Source organism: Atractosteus spatula, chromosome 15, assembly GCF_055471065.1.
Source record: "Atractosteus spatula isolate fAtrSpa1 chromosome 15, fAtrSpa1.hap1, whole genome shotgun sequence".
NCBI classification, from domain to species: domain Eukaryota; kingdom Metazoa; phylum Chordata; class Actinopteri; order Semionotiformes; family Lepisosteidae; genus Atractosteus; species Atractosteus spatula.
The window spans coordinates 5,220,560-5,237,591 of NC_142720.1; the positions used below are offsets into that span (position 1 = coordinate 5,220,560).

Genomic DNA, 17,032 nt, shown 5'->3' on the forward strand with positions numbered 1-17,032 from the left:
ACGTGCCTGCCATAGAAAAGCTGACCTTGTATCTCAGAAAAAGCGGCATCTTTTTTTTCTTTATTGAAATGCTCTGGGGTATCATTTTTATAAGGTTAGCCTATTTACCTAACCAAGGAAAACTGAATTAGCAAGTATAACAAATAAGAGTTTAGCTTAGTCATTGGTGGTCCTCTGAATAGTAAAGGAACCAAGGAAGGAAGTAAAGGAAGGAAAAAGTGGTACAGGCGATTTAGGTGTCAAATTGTGGACCTTTAAAATATTATCAAAATGAACATGTTTTTGGCTTGGACTGATCTTCAGCCTGAAAACCTGATGTATGTAAAACGTCCGAATTGAGGTGCTCTTTCAAGCATTTGCTTGGACATCCTCTTTCTGATGTTGTTTGGCACATGGGTGTGACCTGGGCTGTGCTCTGATGTGGACGCCGGACGCACAAACGTACCTCCACAGAGCTGCGCCTTAACGCCGCACCTGGTGGGAGCAGATTGGATCCTGAACCTCAAAGCAGATCTCTGAATCAGTCAGAGGTCTGACTTTGAGTGCTTCAGCTTCATTGAAAGGCTGTTCTTTCTTTTCTTAACTTGAAATAGCCCAGTTTCAACACATTTATGACTCGTGCCACTGCGAACTAAATAAGTCTCGTCTTAGAAGCAATAATTTAACAGGAAAACAAGATTTTTTTCTTTTACTGCCTTCTGATGATTTTGCTTTCTCCCATCTTTTTTAAACGCCTTGGGTTTCAGAGGCATCTATCGCGTTTAATGTACATTTAATGTAATGTACATGTACAAATTATTTTTACAGTAAAGGACATTTTCTAACCCTTCCATCTTCAGTTCATTTTACTTTGTTTGAGATGTACATTTAAAAAAAAAATCTGACTCAGTATGCCTGTTTCTAGCAGGTCAATGGATGTCGACACATGGCTAACAGTGTGACGTACTCCTGTTATTTGTAGAAACTGGTTTTCAGTGTGCTGCTGAGGTGCATGCTTGTGCTTTGGGGATTGCAGGCTGTCATATTGTTCATTTTCCTCTGCAGAGCTTTGCTTTGTACATTGTCGGGGATGACAGCGCTGTTTCCAGTGAAGTTTCGAAATACTTGTTGAAAATCTCAGCAGGTAGGAATCCCTCTGGGAAACTTCCTATTAGCAAGGTGTGCTGCCACTCTCAAATGAGTGAAATAGAATGAGATCGTTGACTCTCACCTGCTTTGAAGGAAAGCAACACATTTGTTATGCATGTCTATGAATGTGTAGCCCAGAGTTTTAGGGCAATTATTAAAAAGAAACCCCCATCCTTCCCCATAGCATCTAAAAAAGCACACATTCCAACAAATTCTAAATATATTATGCTACATAGTGTTTGTCACTATCTTTTCCAGTGTGAAGTTTAAGTTAATATATGGAATGCTGTAAGAACAAGAAATCTTAATACTATTAGGCAATGTACTTTGTTTTCCCCCTACTATAATGACTGATGTCCGGAGCTTATTGATTAGCCTGTGTCACAGGAATACTGTGGAACTGCAGGATCTGATCTCTCACAAGCCCTGGTACATTTGTGTCGATTGCTGTCGTATTGCAACTACTGTAGTGGCTTTTTTCAAATGCTCTCAGATATTCCCTATTTTTGACAGGCTTTTAACAAATTGTCCTCAGCCTTGGGATTGTGGGGCTGTAGAGATCACAACCTTATTATCAAATTTTCTATCCTCCTCTTGGAGGTGATAAACTCCAAAAACAAAAACGTTCAGATATCATGAAATGATGAATTCTCACATCAGTTCAACAAGAAAGCTTCCATTAGCCCAAGCAGATGTTTAATTATCAGACGGAGAGTTTCAGAGTCGTGAGTGAGCCAGCATTAGTCTTAGCAATGAGTAAGTGGTACCGATAGCCTGTGCCAACAAGCTAAAGTATTTAATTATTTTCCATATGTGCAATACATATTTTACATTTCTTTTATTGTGAGACAAAGTAGAAACATCTGCACACCTTTTCAAACAAATAATAGATGCATAGAAGAAATAATGCATAGATCCCAACTGAAGAAACTCCCACACACTCTTTTGGAAATATTAATTTTGTAGATCCTGTATCACTGCTAAAGCTGCTGCCTTCTTGGTCGTATGGCCTTTCCCAGAACCTTTTTTCTAATGCAAATACATATTATGCATATTTTTCTCTCCACAGGACAGAAGAAAAATCCTAATGAACAGACAGCAAATAAAAGGTAACTTTATTAGTAACTGACCCGGTCACTATGATACCAATGTAGAGATAGCAGCAAGTGATAAGTTTTTACAAGATGTTACTAATGTTAGAACTGCATAAAGTTTGGCCATACGTCCTAAAACCATGTTTTTTTTTTTGAAAATATATTTTTTTGAAAGTTCCAATGCTAACGTGAATGTTTCCCTCAATTTAATTACTTTCAAGCCCATTTCTGTCAACAGAAAAAAAAAATTAAATGTCACCAGCTGCTTGGCAATTAATGTGCAGCTTTGTATGATACGAGAACAGGCTGACACTACAATGTGGCACTGTCAGTAAGCTGCAAGTCATAGGTGATTCATTCCTTCAGAAACTGGACCTCATCCTATGAGCTCACTGTTTGTATGTGTAAGGGTTGAACGTTATTTCAGAGTGGATAACACATAGTTGTTTTCTAGACTGAGCGGTTTGAGACTGAGTGCACCAAATTCCAGCCTGGCAGAAAAGCTTGTCATCTGGTTAGCATCTGCAGGTAAATAGTGTGGGTTTTTTTTCTGAAAATTCTCAAAGAGGCTTCTCAAAGAGGAAAAGATATGCTTGTTTTCAAATAAATATTTTTAGCCAGGCAAGAACTCTTGGACTGGTCAGGTTCAACCCCCCAGAACTGCAGCCCTTCACCTTGTTGGCTTTTCTTAATTTTTGCCGTGTGAAACCCTGTTGTGTTCTGAAGCACTTTATAAGATCACTTTATTAGCCATATATAATTTCTTGCATTAGGAATTTCTTTTCGCATACCCCAGCTTGCTCTCCATGAGACACAGACACACAGACAGGGAGAGAAGCTAGGGGTCAGAGCACAGGGTCAGCCATTTATACAGCACCCCTGCAGCAGCTGGGGTAAAGAGCCTTGCTCAGGGGCCCAGCGGAGTAGGATTCCTCTGCCAGCTGTGGGATTTGAACCGGCAACCTTCCAGCCACAGGCGCAGATCCTGAGCCACAGAGCCACCGCACTGCCCCTTTAACGTGGTTCCTGCATTCTCACCTCTGCACTGCCATCCGAAACAGACAGTGTTACTCTCTGTAACACAGTGTGTTCTCGGTGGTTTTTTTCACCCTAGGACATACAGGTAATGCTGCACTGTCTTCAGAGTGACTCATGGGCTACAGGCTCTACAAATCTAATCAATTTATGACATTCCCATAGTGGCACAAACCGCATGTAGTTGATGAACTTACTTTTTTCTCTTAATAGAGTGCAGCTGTTATATGGCAGTTGAAGCCATTCTTTTATTCAGTGTGCATCATTTTTTAACTAACACCTGCCCTGCTAGCCACGATAAATTCGGAAATGTGCTGAATTTCTATAGAGTACAGAATAGGTGTGCTAATATTATACAGCTCTCAACCTGGACAAGTGTGTTGGCATTACTACTAGCTTGAGCTAGGGTATTATTCATGAAATATACATGAGTTCAAAATTACATTTTCGAGGAGCCAGTATATTCAAATACAAAATGTTTTTTTATCATTTTTAATGTAGAATGAATGGCTTTCTGCTTATATTGAACAGCTCATACTTTGATGTATAAGTGAAAGGATGCATTAAAAATGTGAATCATGGTCTGTAAATTTGTTTCGACTGTTCAAAGTCCTCAAAAAAAAAAGTATTGACAGTGTCAGCACAAAGGACTTCTTCAGGATCACCAGTGAAATACAACCCACAGGACAAGATTGGAGACTAAGGGGAAGGGCATTTAACACTATGAGCAGGAGAGTTTGTGAGATTCTGGAAAGAGCTGCCCTGCCTCACTGATGAAGGCAGTGGCCCGGCTTCTTCCAAGGAACGAATGTAACGACTCACGCTGCCCCCACCCCCAAGAAATGATGATGAAATGATTATATTTTACAGTTTCTAAGCTATAAAAATAGAATTCACAAAGGCAATAGTTAGCTCTTCACGCCTGTGACCGCAACAGATGGAGTGTTCTGTGGTTTTCTCTGCAGGTTTTACGCTCAAAGACCTGGAATCTGTTCCCTTTGGTGTTGCTCTTCCCATCAGAGATGCCATATACCAGTGTCGCGAACAGCCGTCCTCGGAGTGGTCAGAAGACGTGTGCTTGCTGATTGGCCGGCAGGACCTGACCAAACAGGCACACGAGTTCACGCTGGCCAAAGGGAAATCGGTACGTTTGCGCCATGGGCTTAGTAGTCAAGTGCCATGCTATCACTGTGTGATGAATTACAGTAGGTGGCAGTAAATGAATAATCTTTGGGTGTGTTGGCTGCAAGGATTGTTAAAAGGCAGATGTTTGGAACCCACACATCTTTGTCATCACCTCTGTTTGAAACTAATTTTAGGCCCTGAGCCAGGATAGCGATTCTTTTCCTTCGGCTTCGTGCAGCGCTGGGTTGTGACATCACTCCTATTAACTCTGCGCTTTCGAGACAACCCTAAAATGACTGAATTGCTTGAAATAATTATTGCATGCGCCCATGCCAACAGAGAAAGCGTTTCTGCTTTGGGCTAGAATACTTAATCTTCCATTTGAGAAAAACTGAATGATGCATTATCTGAAAAATCCAGCAATTAAAACCCTTCTGGTGCTATATAGATCTAAACATTTTGCCTTCACTTTCATCTTTGGCAATTCTCCTAGTGTCTTGATTTTTTTCTTTTGCTTGTGTTGCTTTGTGCGTTTCCAAAGGGCTGTTTTCTTGGAAAGAGATGCCCTCCTCCTTTAAAAGTCATGATTTACCAGCGTCCGTGTTTTGACTTTCAGGCGGTTGGCCAGGGAATAACGCTCGACATGCCGTCTGCCAGTGAGGCAGAAGAGGAGGATGATGGGATGAATGACATGAACCACGAGGTGATGTCTCTGATCTGGAGCCAAGACCTGCGGGTGCAGGAAGTGAGGCGGCTGCTGCAGAGCTCCCGCCCCGTGAGGGTCAATGTGGTCCACCTGCCCGAAGTCAGCGACCACGAGTACATCGAAGAGAAGGAGAACAAGTGAGTGTGTCCCGGACCTCCGGCTCGGGGCGCTCAGTCCTGGGTGAAAACTGGAATCCAGGCACAAGTATTCAGAATCTAGGCTAGCGGTGAGATGCAGATTAGAATAGCATGAACTCGAGATTCTATGGTGATCTTGGCAAGAGCAGACTGAAGTGGACCGTTATCACATTCCTGCCTTGATCTGGGATGCTTCCGATGGTTCACCATGGTTATTGTCTGAAGTGGGGGTTCTTAGGAATTAGTAATTAAGGTAATTAGGCGCCAGTTTTCTTTTCTCCCCATTTTTATCATTCCATCCACCTCTGCAGCAGCTGGAGCCTAAACTAGCAAACGGCCGGAGATGGGACAACACTCAGTAGGGGTTGACAGACACTGACGCATGCAGGGGAGCTTTAGAGTCGCCAGTCATTCTTATTATCAAAGAAGCTCACCTTTCTAATTGAGGAGTCGGTATACAGTACACTGGTAGCAAAGCTGGCAAAATGCACTCCTGAACAGCAGTTTAAATAACTTCTCTTTGAAGTCCTTAAAGTCTGGAGTCCAGTACATGTGGTGGGATGCCAGTGAGATTCTATGGTTGTGTATTTGTTACATTTAAGTAGAACTCTAGCCCTCCTATAGCTGTATTTTCCCTTCTTCTAATAGATGCTAACCAGATTGTCTAGACTGCACAATGCGTACTTTAGAACTGTAGGTTATCTGCTGTCTGCATTAGCTTTTCATAGCAGGTTTTGCAGTATTTGCTCGCACGTTGTCTAAATTAACTCACATCTGCTCACACACTTTATGTAGCTTTTGCACTCTGTAAAATTGTTGTGGTTCAGCAATGGTTCTGTGTGGAAGTCATGAATAGTACATGGAAGTCTTTGGATACATGTGTCAGCTAAATAACAATGATATGTATTCTAGGGGAAACCTATTTATGAAAAATGTGGGCATGAATGGGTTAAATGGATGTGTTAAAAGCTTGAGGTTCTCCAGCTCTGTGCTGTGATTGCTCTCTCTTTTCTAGGTTGCTGCAGCTGTGTCAGCGCACCATGGCCCTGCCTGTAGGGAGGGGGCTGTTTACACTGTTTTCCCATCACCCTGTGCTAACGGAGCCCCTCCCAATCCCCAAACTCAATCTGACCGGTATGCGATTTTGTGTTTTGAAGAACGCCCATCTTTATTTGTTGTCTGTGTTGCAGCTGTGACTTCTGAGGCAAGTGTTTTCACTAAATGAATAGACACAGGGTGGATTGAGTAGGAGTGCAGAGAGCGCCACTCAAATAACTATTAGATCTGTGTAAAATCAGAAGAATGAAAAATGTTGTGATTTCAATCTGCAGTCTGTTGTATTTGAAATGCATGATCTTGCAAAAGAAAGACCAAAGCTCTTGGTCTCCTCAGAGACCAGTCACATTCTCACACACCAGATTCGGCAAGCCCTCCCAGCTGCCTCACTCATTATCCCTGATTAGCAGAGTATTTAAGCCTCTTCACGCCACTGCTCGGGGGCTCTGTTTTTGAGCTGCTCTCTGCTGATTGGAGGTGGTCTTGGTCGGTCCTGCTCCAGTTTGCAGTCTCGGCCTGTTTACCGGTGGTCTTGGTCGGTCCTGCTCCAGTTTGCAGTCTTGGCCTGTTTACCGGTGGTCTTGGTCGTTCCTGCTCCAGTTTCCAGTCTCCTATCAGCCTGGCTCCAGCTGCCTCTGTCTGCTCTTCCACCAGCCCTTGCCTAGGAGGCTTTGGGTGTTTCAGCCATATCAGCCTCTACAATAAATAAGCCTGAACATGCAGATGTGTACCAAATGTTTGCTTTGCTGTGTACCTTACCTTCTTTGTTCCTCAAAACTCTCCTGGTTGTTTCCCTGTTTGGCATGTCCTAACAATGAATAAATACATCCAGACTTAGTGTTCTTAAACGTTTGCTCACTACTCTGCAGAAACATAGTATGTAGTCAGATTGCATCTCTTTGTACTGGAGAAAGTTTTTGAACTGGATCACAGCAAAGCAAACTTGAGTCTTTCACAAGCGAACGATGTGGTTGCTTCATTTAATTCGATTGTTGCCTGTTTCAGGTCTTAATGTTCAGACATCCGGTTTGCGTTGTGCTTTAATCATCTCATTTGGGTTTTTTTTCCCCAGTATGTGGCTGTTGTTGAGGTCATTCCAGATGCTCTGGCCAGACCTGACCGATCTTTATAGAGTATGTAGCTAGAAGCACAGGCTTATCAAATGGGAGAAGGGAGGAGAGAGCATCTGGTTCAATGTGTAAACAGGATACCAGTGCCAGAATTCATCACTTAACATTTCTGTAAAAAAAACTGTTCAACAGATGTTGTGTTGTCCAGCTGTTCAAGTACTTCAAAGGCTATGATGCTTTGGTTGCAGTTCTGTGTTCTTTGCTTTGCTGTGTACAGTACCTGACTGGTCCCTGCAGTTTGACTGTGACAAACTGGGCTTGTTAAATTTACAAAACATCAAACGTGAAATCAATATTCGGTATCGGGTCCTGTCACCAACTTGCTATGCAAGCCGGGTGTAAAGATTAATAATAATTTCATCCCCAATAATCGGGACATACTGAGCGCAACACAGCATGTGTCTTCTTGGTTTCTCAAGTACAGCCTGGTAATAATGACCAAACAGAAGCCATCAACAAGAAAAGGTATTTTAATAAATTACTATAATACAAAACAGTTTCACTACTATTATTTACAGATATTACAATTCTGTGAGCGTCAGAGGCCTGCCTTCTTCAGATATAGATCTCTACCTGGCAACAGAGAGACTCTTAAGAATGAAAGAGTGAAGAAAAGAGTGTATTATCCAATTAAAAGATCCTGTGCAAGGCTAATCATTCTCTTTAGCAGATGTTGAGTGAACAGGAACTTTTTCCCATTGCTCTCAAGGTGCCAAATAGAGACCTTTTGATAGCAAATTTAAATGTGTGACTACTCCTCACACGCAACAGTACACAAGACTGCTTAGTCCTGAATTATACCAGCTGTGAGGTTGTTATGCTCCTTAATGATGTAGAATGGTATTGATTTGGTCAAGATGCTTATCCCTGTATTTAGATACAAGAACAAGACCCGTAGATAACAGGGTTGATATTAACTAAGACCCAAAGTCCAAAGGAGTTTGTGAAACACTGCTGTGGTTGTTTTGCAGGTCGAGGCCCGCCCAGGAACACCACCGTAGATCTCAACAGCGGCAACATTGACGTCCCTCCCAACATGACCAGCTGGTCCAGCTTCCACAACGGCGTGGCGGCTGGCCTGAAGATCGCCCCAGCCTCCCAGGTGGACTCTGCCTGGATAGCCTACAACAAGCCCAAGAACTCGGAGCTGGCCAATGAATACGCCGGCTTCCTCATGGCTCTGGGCCTCAACGGGCACCTGACCAAGCTGGCCACCCTCAACATCCATGACTACCTCAGCAAGGTCAGAGAGCCTCCCGGCGCCACGCCTGGCCAAAATCACCTTTCGGGTAGAGTTCAGCAAACTGGACAGTGTTCCACAGCACTTCTAACTTCCAACTGGCTGGCTGCAAAAATATAAAGATCTAGTAACTGCTAAACAGATAGTACTATTAGAATTTGACCCTAAGGCACATTTTTGTGAGAGATGCTGGAAAACACAAGTAGTCTGAAGTGAAAGGAAACATTGTGAGCCATCTAGTCTGTGTGGGTTTTCAGTGGATAGTTGATCCAAGGATTTCATCCTGACATTTCCTTTTTTTTAACATTTTAACATCACTTTATTAGCCATTTACAATTTCTTGCATTAGGAATTCATCTTTTCGCATACCCCAGCTTGCTCTCCATGAGACACAGACACACAGACAGGGAGATAGAAGCTTGGGGTCAGAGCGCAGGGTCAGCCATTGTACAGCATCCCTGGAGCATTTGGGATTAAGGGCCTTGCTCAGGGGCCCAACCGAGTAGGATTCCTCTGCCGGCCACGGGATTTGAACCGGCAACCTTCCAGCCACAGGCACAGATCCTTAGCCACAGAGCCACCGCTCCGCCCAGCAGCCAAGGAGCCAAGAACACAAGAAGGTTTACTTAAGAAATGAGTTCATCCAGCCCAGCTAGAATAATGGCTTCAAACGTGAGGCAGAATCACTTGCTCCAGGTGATGAGTAGTTTTATTTAATTGTGCCAATTAATTTATTTAATAGGATGCATTATTTTTGTCATCCTCAAAGCTCTTAGATATTTTTATTTTACCCTTGCTAAACTTAGATCTCTGCTTCTGAGAATGCAGATGCATGGAGCTCAGGGAAGGAAGGGTAATACAATAGAATTGATCATTTTTGAAAAAGCTCATTCACTAAGTGAAGTGCATCTAAACCCACATACTGGTATCAGAGCTCATGGCTTTCTCAGGCACTTTTTTCAGTAAATACACACCAAAGTGGAACACCTGGTTTTGCATAATATTGTCCTCTGCATTGCTCTCATCCTGTTTTTTTCTCACATGAAAGTAAAGAGGGAAATGTAAAAGCGAAGCTGTGTTTCAGTTTGACATTTTCCTTGAGTCTGACGCAAATTAACTCTTTCGTTTCCAGTTAAAACTGCCTGTAATAAGACTGTGGTTGCACTTGTTATCTAACACATCTGAATTTTAAAAGATATGGCGGTAAATGATTAATACCTTGTGCTTTCTCCCTTTTGAGCCCTTCAAAGTGCAGGATTTTCTCAAACGGGTACTTGTTTTTCTTAGAGTGTACAGGCAGGTGCTGAGACGAGGCTCTGCTTAATGCCACAAGAATTGGAGTTGATCTTTTTATGCGGCTGTGTGAAAAAAATGTTATTGTCCAGAAATCAAAGCAGTTTCACAACGGCATCATTCCGAAAGGTCACAGTGCCAAAAAAGAAATTCAAATAGGATTGTTTACACACAAAATTTACTGTATATATGTGTCCTACTTTTATATATGCACCTAGCTTATTTTCAGTTGAGACCTCAAGTCATTGTTAAAGTTTTAAAGTTTCTTTAATTATGTTACTTTGCTTGTTTATAAATATACTCAATATGCCCATTGTGATCACTTGTCTTTCTACCTGGTGTTCATGCTACAGCTGGTAAAGTAAATGCTCATTACAAGGTTCTACAGCGTTATTAATGTTCATTAATATGGCAGTTTGTTTCTGCTTTGGGAAATGAAGGATATTAATTTTTACCTTTTTGACCATAAATTCAGCTCTACCAAAAGTATATTCACTCTGCCGAAAATAACATTTCAGCCTGTAATGAATCTCGTGGAGCTGCTCCTTATCCTACATGTGGATGAGCTGGTGCTAACATGAAAAAGGTTTAGGCTATTTCAGTGTGGGGGAAAAAAAAAATTTAAGAGGAGTAATTGCATTGGGCTGACTGAGAAGGGCAGGGCTGAGGTGGTTCTGCTGATCCAGATTGAGAAGGGCAGGGTGTGGGACTGAGGTGGTTCTCCTGATCCAGATTGAGAAGGGCAGGGCGCGGGGCTGAGGTGGTTCTCCTGATCCGTTTTTGTGAATCCCTCAGGGTCACGAAATGACCAGCATCGGCCTAGTGCTCGGCGTCTCTGCGGCCAAGCTGGGGACCATGGACATGTCCATCACACGCCTGCTCAGCATCCACATTCCGGCCCTGCTGCCACCCACATCCACGGAGCTCGATGTGCCGCACAACGTCCAGGTGGCAGCGGTGGTGGGAATAGGCCTGGTGTACCAGGGGACGGGTCACCGGCGCAATGCTGAGGTCCTCCTTGCCGAGATAGGTCAGTGTGCGGGCTGACGTGAGGGTGGCAGGTTGGCCCAGCGGTAAAGACGAAGGACTTGCAAACTGGGATGTTCCTGGGCATCATCTTGAGCGACTTACCAAGCCTCTTTTTTTATACTTCGCTCACAGTTGTGAAAAATGACGTCCTTCTTAATATTGTCATTACATTACTCATAGCTCAGCTCTTGCACCTTGTACCTAAATTCATTCTCATTATTTTCTTATGCTTTGGTCTCTAATAAATTCCAGTCTGACCAGCTGTGTACATACCGTAGGTCCCTTTGCTGTTGGTGTGCTAACTATCTTACCATCACTCATGATGGTTAAAACTGTAGATACTAGAATATGATCCAGCTCTATAAGCCACTTTTACTCCGGAAATGTTTTTAACCTTCATTAAAAATTGCACTTCACTGATGCAATTCTGTCCCCAGTTCTTGAAGCTGTGCTTGTAGTCCCAGGCATGCAGCTCCTGTCCCTGGGGCTGAAGCTACGCACTGACGTTCTTTGCTTTTGTGATCTCCTGTAGGCCGCCCCCCAGGTCCGGAGATGGAGTACTGCACAGACCGAGAATCCTACTCTCTGGCGGCGGGTTTGGCTCTTGGCATGGTCTGTCTTGGGGTAAGAGTATTTGATATTTAAAAAAAATTCAAACAGTTGATGCAGATAGTCTTCTTGTTCATATATGTGCATTCTCATCCTTCTTCAGTATTCATTTCTGTCATCTTAAAATTTTATAAACAAGGGGAGGTCATACTGCCCATTTATCAGCTAATCCTTTACCTGCTGTCATGATTGCTGTATTATCAGAGTGACCCTCCTGTAGGAATCCTGAGTGAAGGAGAGCCACCACATGAAAGCGTTAACTTCAAGCTATATTGTTTTCAGCATGGCAGTAACCTGACAGGCATGTCTGACCTAAATGTGCCTGAGCAACTTTACCAGTACATGGTCGGAGGACACAGGCGTTCCCATTCCGGTATCAACAGGGAGAAACACAAGTCCCCGAGTTACCAGATAAAGGTAAAGAGACAGGGTGACGAAAGGGTTTGGTTGTGTTTTTCAGGAGAAGCGTAATGCTGCGGTATTATCACAGTCAGGCTTGAGGCTCAGGAGAAACTCGTTTGGTTGCATCACATACCCCCATCTTTAAAATGTGGCGTGCATAAAGATTTTTCAGTGCAAAGAACTGGCAGATAAAGTGTTTGTGTCAAAAAGTATTATTTGTGCTTCCATTGTAAGCTGTGACAGAACTGCAAGACCCCAGTGTTTCTTGAGTTTAGAGATGTTAGTTCAAGAAGACTGTGTTGCGTGTTCTGTGGTGCACCATGGTTCAATGTTGGTAGTGTGGCAGGAACTGAAATTAACACTGATAATGTAATATTTGCAACTACACGTTTTTGAGAGCTTTCTCGATTTCAGTCTTGCACGAGTGCCCGTACGAAGTGTCGTGATACCTGCTCTGCTGACATCAGCAGCTCACGCTCATTTCTGTTTACGGCAGGAGGGAGACACCATTAACGTGGACGTAACCTGTCCTGGTGCAACGCTTGCTCTTGCGATGATCTACCTAAAGACTAATAACAGGTAGGTATCGTGCAGTTGCATTGCATTGCTTCCTTGTTGCTGTTGAGCTTAAGACAAAACCCGCTGCTGTGTTGTGGTTCGTAGTATTTACAGGCTTTATGACACTGTGCAGCTCCTGACAGTACCTCTCGCCCTCATCATCAAACAGGTCTATTGCAGACTGGCTGCGAGCCCCAGATACCATGTTTCTGCTAGACTTCATTAAACCAGAGTTTTTGCTGCTGAGGGTGAGTAATAAAGTTGTGACTGTTCCCTCTCGCTATCTTATATGAGGTGGCTGTTAAATGTTTTGCTTCCTGTAGTCATCGTGTACAAGAGTTGAGAATGATGCCTTTAACACTACAATTGGTTAAAAGAATGACCAAGCTCACTCTCAGCTTTCAGAATGCAGTGTTATTGCTCTCTGTGAAAAGCAGATGCATCATGTTTCGGAATCTTTGTGTATCTCTCTCTGCGTGGTAATGATGTCACTGATGAGAATTCAGTCTTTTAAATGCAGTTATTTTGAACTGTATATGCTGCAGATTTCTGTAAGTTTACTAACACTAATTGTTGCTCGGAAGAGAAGGAGTTGGTAAGATTATCCAGTGCCTTCTAACAACTACCTGTAAAACTTTACCATTGAATTCTTAAGACTAAAGTATCATCAGAGGGCGTGTGATGGGTACCTATGCACAGAATGAATGAACAGTTTCAAAACAATTCTGAAAATTTCGGAAACCTCTCCTCTCGTGTCTTTTCAGACTCTTGCACGATGTCTTATCATGTGGGAGGAGATTTTACCAAATTCTGAGTGGATCAACAGCAATGTTCCCCAAGTAAGTGGGCCAGCCACAGTGGACATGTTTAGTGATGGTTGAATGTACAGCAATAGTGAGAAGAAAACATGATGACAAGAAGGCCACCTTATTGTTTGGTATCACAGATATTCTTGCCTCTTTTTAGTGCCCAGTTAAAGGGTAAGCTTAGTACATCTGATCGCTTACAGCTTTAGCACCCATACCAGCAGTGCTGTAGTCCACATTAATAAAACCTACAGCAGTACCTTTCCTTTGATTAACTTCTCTTGTCTTTTATCTCCATAACATTTGGAATTTTAATTCTCTTTTATCCATCTTCTTCTAAATCTTATTTACAGATAATTAAACTGTCTCTTAATAAATTAAAGCATTTCTAATGAGGAAGCGACCTTCATTGCTTTCTGCTAACCTATAATTAGAGTTCAGTGTTTAGAGGAATACGGTAGTGGACTAATATCATCATGGAAATATTAGCCGGTTTCTGATTTCCTGTGTCTGTTTGCTTTTGTATTAACCTCTCTATAGTCTGTAATAGGCTGATTTCCTTTAGGCTTGAGTTTCATCGCTTGGTTATTGCGAGTGTGTGTCGTAGCCTGAAATGTAAAGCAGTTATTATCTGTAGCAAAAAACCAAGAAAGATCAAGTGCAGTAAGACTAGAAATAGGTTTTAAACAATAGAAATGAAGTAGCATGGAACAGCAGTATTTTATAGTAATGTTTAAAGTTTGCATTTGTTCTCTCCTTAATGTTTCCTTGACAAACCTGCATGTAAGTAATGTTGTTAGATTCTCCTTCTTACTGTACATGTACAGTAAGACATGTTCAAGATGATTTTATGATAAACACCAGCAGTGTACAGCTTGTGGTTTTTCTGGAGGTCTGTAATAGTACTCCAGATACAGGACACACAGCTATTGACCACGGGTTCGAGTGCCAGGTCACTGCTGGCCAGGGCTCTGTGTATAGCATGTGTACTGAAAGTACAGATTCTTCAAGAACAGCAGGCAGTAGGATGCCTACTCATTAAAGTCAGATTTTTGTGACTTAACTGGCATTTTTCTTTGTATGCCTGGTTTCCAGATTATACAAGAAAACATTGAATTAAGTGACGACAGACCAGCTTCAGAGGACTTGAATATGGAGACGCTGGTGTAAGTGCAGACTTCATCACAGTTCATGGAGGGAAACCGGGGCAGAGGAATGGGCAGGACGTGATATTTCACATCTTGTGTTGGGTCATGTGGGGCTACAAACTGACCTTTGCCACAGCAGAGGAAGACGAAGGGATAGAGAAACTATTTTCAAAGTATGCCTTAACTAAAAGGTCTTACTCTTAGAGGAAGAGATCTGTGTAACAGAAATTGATTTCTCAATTGATGCTCAATGAGCGGTAACGAATTCCTTATTTCACTAAGCACTTACTTTTCTTGTATCTGCTTCAACACTCTCTTTTCTTTTCCTTAGGCAAGCCCATGATTACATCATTGCAGGCGCATGTATGGCAGTGGGTTTCCGGTTTGCAGGATCTGCTAATTCAGATGCGTTCGACTGCCTGGTAAGGAGTTCTGCCCAGGGGTCCAGCACGGGGCATGTTTTCCCATCCCTCTTAAACACTCAGTCCTAATTATCTCCTTGTAGGTTCTGCTTGGCAGGCTGCGGCTGTAAAACTCTGGTTTGACCGCAGGTCTTCGTTTTCTTCCCCTTTGAGTGAAAGGATTTGACAGCCTGAAGGCAGTGGGTGTAGGATGGGTCTGGGCAGACCCTGCTGCTCTTCAGGAGCTGAAGTTGGCACTGCTTTCATCTGCAACATTATTATTATTATTATTATTATTATTATTATTATTGACACTCCTTTCTGGCACTGTCTTCCAGTACAAGTTTGCAAGGACCTTCATGCAGTGTTTGTCGACTTCGGCGGCTTCAGTTGTAAGTTTTGGTTTTTATGCTATTGACTTTGAATATGGCCTTACAGACCGCAGTGATATACAGAACTACCATTCAGGAGCGTATGCCTAATGTTTTGTGATTTTTTTGTCACTAAATAAGAAGACAGGGTGAAAATGAGTGGGGGCCCTTCAGTGCCTCTTGCTTTTTAAGTTTCAAAGTGTTATATATATTATATAAGGAAGGACATCATGGATATAGCTATCGTTTAGGAGGATTTTGCTGGTCTACAGAGATCTGCTTGGAGTACTGACATACAGGAGACATGATGGATGGATTAATACCCCTATTCATTTATTCCTTTTTTAAATTATATCATGTTAGCATCCCCAAAGGGGTTGGGCAGCCAGTTGACCTTGGACCCCTAGAGAGGTTTTTGTTCTCCTTACTAAGGAGTTTTTGGTTCCTCTCCTCTGTTGTCTTCTGGTCTTTTCTGTTATGTATTCACAACATGTACCGTCACTTGCTTTGTTAAGTGCCTTGGAGCAACCTTGTTGTGAAAGGCGCTATATAAAAAAAATGGAATTGAATATATTTGCTTATTATAAAATGACATCCAGCCACTTTTTGAAGGAGCCCAGAGTATGGACATTAATCTGCTCCAAACCCACAACTTTTTTTACAACAAACTATTTTTCTCTTTTTTTTTCTTTTCCAAATTAATTCACCTTATAATCCCCAGTTGTGACCCTCCATCCTCGTTTCTCTGCTGAGTCAGAAGTATAGTCATGAGTTAATACTTGGAAGTAGGCAAGATATATGCTTTGATCAAATCCTCTCCGTGTCCTTTATTCTAGATAGCAGAGAAGTTTCTTTGACTAGTTTTATATGACAATCCACTAATAAAAGAAACCACTCTGGTCGCTCATCTCTGAGCTCTTTCTAAGGCAATCGACTTGTTTGTGGTTTGGTGACCAAAGTGAAATCAGTATTCTAAGTGGGTTCTTACTGACGCATTAAGATGATGTGCAGTTTCCTTTTTCAATTATCAGCTCTCCATCCAAATGCTTATATTATCATAGATTTTTAGGGGCCTTTAATTTGAGGTTTAACCTTGAAGAGGCTTTATCAGAGCTTTCTGGAGACCTAAATATGATTCCCGCTCTTCAGTGTTATCAGCTGCTGGTATCGCTTGTTTGAACAGTTCCTCTCGCCACAGACGGGTCACTATAACCTGCAGACGTGTCTGAGCATGGTGCTGCTGTCGCTCTCCATGGTGATGGCCGGCTCGGGGAATCTCAAAGCGCTCCAGCTCTGCCGCTTCCTGCACAAGAAGACCAGTGGGGAGATGAACTACGGCTTCCACATGGCCCACCACATGGCCCTGGGCCTCCTCTTCCTGGGGGGTGGAAGGCAAGTGCTGCAGCCGCTCAGTGTTCTGACTGGAGCCCTTCCTATTCCTTGTCGGCTACCGAAGCATTTGTAAAGATGACAGCTGCTGAAGATCATGGAAGAAACCTCACCGTGGTGAAGCCATGTCAGATGTCAGATGTCAGATGTCAGAGTGAGCTATGCTTAGAGTACCAATGATGGCAGGTCCTACATCGCAGCCATGATTATCCCCAGTTACAGTGGAGCTGAGGCGGCCTCTTTAGATAAAATGTAGAATTAATAACTGAGGTTAAATTAGTCCAGGTCCTCCGGGAAGAATTTTATTTAGAATTGTTGATTTTGTTTTCCACCTCAAGTGGGGATAATAAAATCAGTTTTCTGTCTGGTCAGAAG

The 17,032-nt window shown here is 42.6% G+C and overlaps 1 protein-coding gene across 1 annotated transcript in view; it reads left to right on the plus strand.

Moving 5' to 3' along the window:
* Positions 1-17,032, plus strand: part of anapc1 (anaphase promoting complex subunit 1) — a 53,948-nt gene that overhangs the window by 26,089 nt on the left and 10,827 nt on the right. The window contains exons 22-38 of the mRNA XM_088934386.1: positions 1,045-1,123; positions 2,198-2,237; positions 2,677-2,750; positions 4,223-4,401; positions 4,999-5,225; positions 6,241-6,359; positions 8,383-8,654; positions 10,740-10,974; positions 11,506-11,597; positions 11,865-11,999; positions 12,481-12,563; positions 12,712-12,790; positions 13,307-13,381; positions 14,444-14,514; positions 14,828-14,918; positions 15,236-15,289; positions 16,467-16,660. Of these exons, the coding sequence (XP_088790512.1) occupies positions 1,045-1,123; positions 2,198-2,237; positions 2,677-2,750; positions 4,223-4,401; positions 4,999-5,225; positions 6,241-6,359; positions 8,383-8,654; positions 10,740-10,974; positions 11,506-11,597; positions 11,865-11,999; positions 12,481-12,563; positions 12,712-12,790; positions 13,307-13,381; positions 14,444-14,514; positions 14,828-14,918; positions 15,236-15,289; positions 16,467-16,660 (2,099 nt within the window). The remainder of the gene's footprint in view (positions 1-1,044; positions 1,124-2,197; positions 2,238-2,676; positions 2,751-4,222; positions 4,402-4,998; positions 5,226-6,240; positions 6,360-8,382; positions 8,655-10,739; positions 10,975-11,505; positions 11,598-11,864; positions 12,000-12,480; positions 12,564-12,711; positions 12,791-13,306; positions 13,382-14,443; positions 14,515-14,827; positions 14,919-15,235; positions 15,290-16,466; positions 16,661-17,032) is intronic.